This window comes from Mycetomoellerius zeteki, unplaced genomic scaffold (assembly GCF_001594055.1).
Source record: "Mycetomoellerius zeteki isolate Tzet28-1 unplaced genomic scaffold, Tzet1.0 scaffold197, whole genome shotgun sequence".
Classification (NCBI taxonomy): Eukaryota; Metazoa; Arthropoda; class Insecta; order Hymenoptera; family Formicidae; genus Mycetomoellerius; species Mycetomoellerius zeteki.
Genome location: NW_017256926.1, coordinates 528,052 through 532,980, shown reverse-complemented (window position 1 = coordinate 532,980; position 4,929 = coordinate 528,052). Strand labels below are relative to the sequence as shown.

General features: G+C 33.0%; 1 protein-coding gene across 1 annotated transcript; it reads left to right on the top strand.

The window, feature by feature from the left end:
• Window positions 1-4,663, top strand: Fer1 (48 related 1). The gene is made up of 3 exons (XM_018447011.1): window positions 1-308; window positions 1,051-1,373; window positions 4,243-4,663. The coding sequence occupies exons 1-3, from the start codon at window positions 22-24 to the stop codon at window positions 4,380-4,382; spliced, it is 750 nt and encodes a 249-aa protein (XP_018302513.1). The 5' UTR covers window positions 1-21; the 3' UTR covers window positions 4,383-4,663.
• The last annotated feature ends 266 nt before the right edge of the window (window positions 4,664-4,929 follow it).

Here is a 4,929-nt window from a genome sequence, read left to right as displayed (position 1 = left end):
TGGACATTAAACATCGTCATCATGTATTCGACGTGTATGGACAATCTCGAACGGGATATGATGAACCGGCAGTACATGTATGAAGCGCACACCTTCCTCGGTAATCCGGCAATCTCGGCGTTGCCGCCGCATTGCGGAGTACCCACCACGACGACGCTTCCGGCGGTGATCCCGTCGCAGATCCCGTCGTCCCATCATCCATCCGGTAGCACCGGTAGCACCAGCGGTAGCGAGCACTATCTCTACGACGAGAACAGCAGTGACAACGAGAGCGTCTACAGCAGCGATCAGGAGAATCACGCGAGAGAGTGAGTACTTCAAAAGTGCTTGCTTCGCTTCAGATACCTTCCATTTAGTGACACAAGTCGACACAAGTATCGTTATGTTTTTATTACTCATGCAAAGAAAGATGGAATGACATTTATGACGATTTGTGTGATTAAATAGAAGGCACCCTTTAGGTTCTCAGATTTCTTTTTCTTTCTCGGCCTTACAGAAAATCTAGATTTGTTCTTTTCTCTTGAAATTGCTAAATCTTTAAAGGATTCCGTACTAATTATATGGAAAATTGGGTTCTGGTAAAATGAGTTTTCACATATAATGTAGCTTATAACTTATTTGTAGTAAACAAAAGCTGTTGTAGTTACAAGGTTCAATAATGAATAGTTTTTGAATTGTGGTGTAAAACTTGTATTCACAAGTACTTTTGATACATCCTTTTGATACAACAGCTAAAAAGCTATTCATTATTAAGCCTTATGTCTGTGACATCTTTTGTTCACTACATTATAAACTAAATTATATGTGAAAATTAATTCATTTCACCGGAGTCTATTTTTCATATAATTAGTGCGAGGTCCTTAAAATTCGATAAGATTTACTATTAATTTTCTAAAAGTAATGATTTCAAGTATTACAATGTTCAAAGTTGATACTTCATAAATAGTGAATAGTGTTAAAGTATTTGAATATCGAATTATGAATGAAATCGAAATTTTTTGATCGCTTTATAAATTCATACAGCAATCGGTTTGTCACTTTTGCTCGTAGACGAAGTCGGAGTAACCGGCGCGGCGGACCATCGGGAAAATGTCCGAGACAGGTACAGGTTCAGCAACGGCAGGCGGCGAATATGAGGGAGCGAAGACGAATGCAGAACATAAACGATGCCTTCGAGGGCTTGAGGGCTCACATACCGACCTTGCCGTACGAGAAGAGGCTGTCAAAGGTCGACACGCTGAAGCTGGCAATCGGTTACATAAACTTCCTCAATGAGCTCGTCAGGGCGGACAAGGGTAACGACCCCTTGACGGGCAATAGCGGTCTCTCGAGGTGTTCCAGTCGGGATGAATGCAAGAAGGTCATAGTCCGTGGTGAGGCCAATTTTAATTATATATCTATACGGGCAGTTATCGATTAATGCAACGCGATAATCAATTTACTAATACATTTACATACATATTCGATGATAAAAGGAAGAAAATTTTTATTCAAAATTTATTTATGAAAAATTTCACTTATTAATTATTAACTGTTAAGTGGGTAAGTGTGTGTGTGGCCACAGCATTCTATACAATAAGAAACATTTTATATTTGTGTTAAATTTTTAACATATTCGAGTGTTAATTTAACATACTATGATTATGTTATTTAAATATTTCATGTTAAATTAATATTCAACATTTCTTAGTGTAAAAATAACACAATCTACGAGTAATTAAACAAATAACAAAAATAATGCACTTTAAAACGTAAATTCTAATATATATGCATGAATAAAATATGTTAATTTAATATATCATAAATGTTAATTGTATTGAAAAAATACAGTTCTACAATTTGCTTATGAATTGTGTCAATATTATATTTCTTTGTGTTAATGTTTATACATAATATCTGTGTTGCTTCCTATAATACAGCTATCTTATATTAAATTAACACAAAAATTTTATTGGACCGCTTGAGACACGTGAAATGTGTTAAAATTAACACAAATTTTTCAAATTTATTTAGAAAAAGAAAATAAAAAGTATTGCTCAGGTGTCCAGAAATTTTAAAGTTCATTATTTCTACATTCCTCTATTTCATAAGAGTATAATTAATATAAATTTATCTGTAAAATATACTACTATAAAAAACATAACTATAAAATTAATAATTTTTTGTGGAATATTATGAGTACTATCAACTTGCAACTAAACTATCTTTAAGTTACTTACCTACATAAAGGTTAATGAAAAGTTTAATGAGACTGACATCAACTTTTCACACAAAATAAATTCACTTTTTTATATTTCTCAATTTTTAACATAAAACATACATCAATAGATCAGAATTGAAGTTATTCGAAATTAAAATGTTGTAAATTAAGGCTGAAACTTTGTTATCTTTTTTGAAATATATTTTCGACGAGTCGATGAAAGACACCTCGAGTTGTAGATTAATTGAAATGAAATTCCAACGTCCAGAACTGCATTTTACATGATGCATGTTATATCTGAAGTTCACAATAACGTATTTTTCAATACGGTATATAATACGGTTTCAACATAGGACCTTGCTAAAATTTCGAATCCATGATTCGATTTTCACTATACTGCCGCGAGATTCGATTTTGATAATGCAGAATTGCACTGTTACACTCCACGCTATTTCGATATTATGTGTACAATGTATTAACGTCGGACCGACCTGCTTCCACCCCGCGTGAAATCATAGGTCGATTTATCATAATTACCCATCTACCCTTTATTCCAGGACAGGTGTCCGTCAGATACGTGGTGCTTCGAGGTGAATTTACTGTTCGGGGATAATTGAGAGATTATCAAAAGTTTTGGGAATCGCGGGTATAATCGTTCTGTTTATTTATACGATCCGCTTTCGCGCAAGCTATTTAATTTTCGATATTTTTAAATTACAAAAACAATTGTGAGACGTTCACTGTACACAATAATGTAAGTAAAAAGCAAAATTTGTACGAAATTTAACACATTTTATGTGTCCTGAATGAGCTACTCAAATTTTTGCATTAATTTAACATAAGATAAATAAATCAGAAAATAACACAAATATTATGTAAGAAAATTAACACAAAAAATGTAACACTAATATAATTTGTAAGCAAACTGTGGAAACATATTTTTTCCACAGAAATGTCGAATATCAATTTAATACAAGATATTCAGATAACATATTCACATTATGTTAAATTAACACTCGAATATATTAAAAATTTGACACAAATTTTACAAGAACTTGAATATAAATTGTTTTTTACTATTCTCTAAAATTTTTTAAGTAAATCTTACTCTGCAGAATAAAATTTCATTCTTAATTAGATCCGTTTTCGTAATATGTAGTTACCTATAAGGATTAAAGATTACCAAAAGCATGAGTGTCTACATGATTTTTTCTAAGGGGGGGCACTCTTGCCACACGTAAGGAAAAAATGTTCAAATATTTCCTTCCTTGGTGACCCTACAATTCCTACAGTGCAAATGTCGAGTTAATGACTTTTTTTTTCGTCACTTATTCATTTCTAATTTGTACACCTTTTACTTTTTAGTTAAAATCTTTCTCACCACGACAAGGTAGGTGTATGTCAAGGAAGATATTTCGTTTTTTGGGGTTTATTTTATATTTTTTTTGTACCTGATGGAAGAATTTCGCTGAAATTATTTTGGAATATTTTTCAACAAAATATCAGCATTTTAGAAAAATTTCAATTTAATTTCAGCGATTTTTAGTTAAAAAATTCACTTTCAGTGTGTGTGAAATTTCAGCAAATTTTCAGCAATTTCGCTGAAATGTTCCAAAATATAGAATAATTTTAGCGAAATTTTTTCACCAGGATATTTTTGTATTTTTAAATTTTAACCCCATCAACACGCGCTTTTATTCAACATATGTCTCTCGATCAGGGGAAGGGGCAAATCTCCTCCCTCTCCCCCCCCCCCTGTGGACGCCCATAACTAAGAGATTCATCAATGAAATTCATTCATAAATTTCTTGATAACCGTTAATCTTTAAGTAACCATATATTGCAAAAATGGGACATTGAAAATTGAGTCACTTTTTTTCCAAGACTAGCTCAATTTTCAGTTTTTAGAGAGTATGTATGGAGGCAGTAATTTAACATAATATTTCTACGGATTAAGATAAAAATCCCTGTGTCGATCTTAGTTTACCGCGATTTCGCGTTCTCCAAATTTCGGTTAATTTTCATCGAATTACAACTTTCAGGTAGCGGTGGGAACCCATTTATCTCGCACTCGCTCTCGTGGTCGAGAAAATCGGATATCTCGCCGAACGGCACGATGTACGCGAAGGTCTGGACGCCAGAAGATCCGCGAACATCGAAAAATGGGACGACGTTCGAGTAGATGGCGAATTTGAATTCATTTGACGAGTAAGCGGAGGATCGGACACATCGCACGGTTGTGAGAACATTTCTCATCTAGAGTGTTATTTAGTATCTAAGGGAAATGTTTCTAGTCACTGGTCCTCGTTATTTGTACCTTACGATCATTGAAGGTCTCCGATTTTTTGGACGACAAAAATGATCACCAGTTTATATATCTCTCGCGATTTCATCAAAAAGGCACAGTAAATCGAATTAACCATTGCAAAATACACGCGTTTGAGTTACAGAAATTTTTTATATAGAAAACGAAAACAATTATAATTGGAAATTAGATGAATATATTTTAAATCTAAGAATTCTATTCTGAAAAATACATTTTTTAGTTTTATAAACTACGCGAAAAATATATTTCCAAATTAGCATATAAATATTATTAAACGCCAAGATTCGCTTCGACTAAAAATACGAGTCTCTCTTTTATTTAAAAGTAGAAACGTGATTCTCTTATTACTATTTTTCCTTAATTTCATTAATATCTTATTTTCTAAGTAGTATTGCAGTCTGAA

Bases quoted from the DNA above. Each gene is read 5' to 3' on its own strand.
- Fer1 (XM_018447011.1), top strand. From the start codon at position 22: ATGTATTCGACGTGTATGGACAATCTCGAACGGGATATGATGAACCGG. The intron at 309-1,050 runs GTGAGTACTTCA...TTTTGCTCGTAG, and splicing joins CAGGAGAATCACGCGAGAGA to ACGAAGTCGGAGTAACCGGC. The intron at 1,374-4,242 runs GTGAGGCCAATT...TACAACTTTCAG, and splicing joins CAAGAAGGTCATAGTCCGTG to GTAGCGGTGGGAACCCATTT.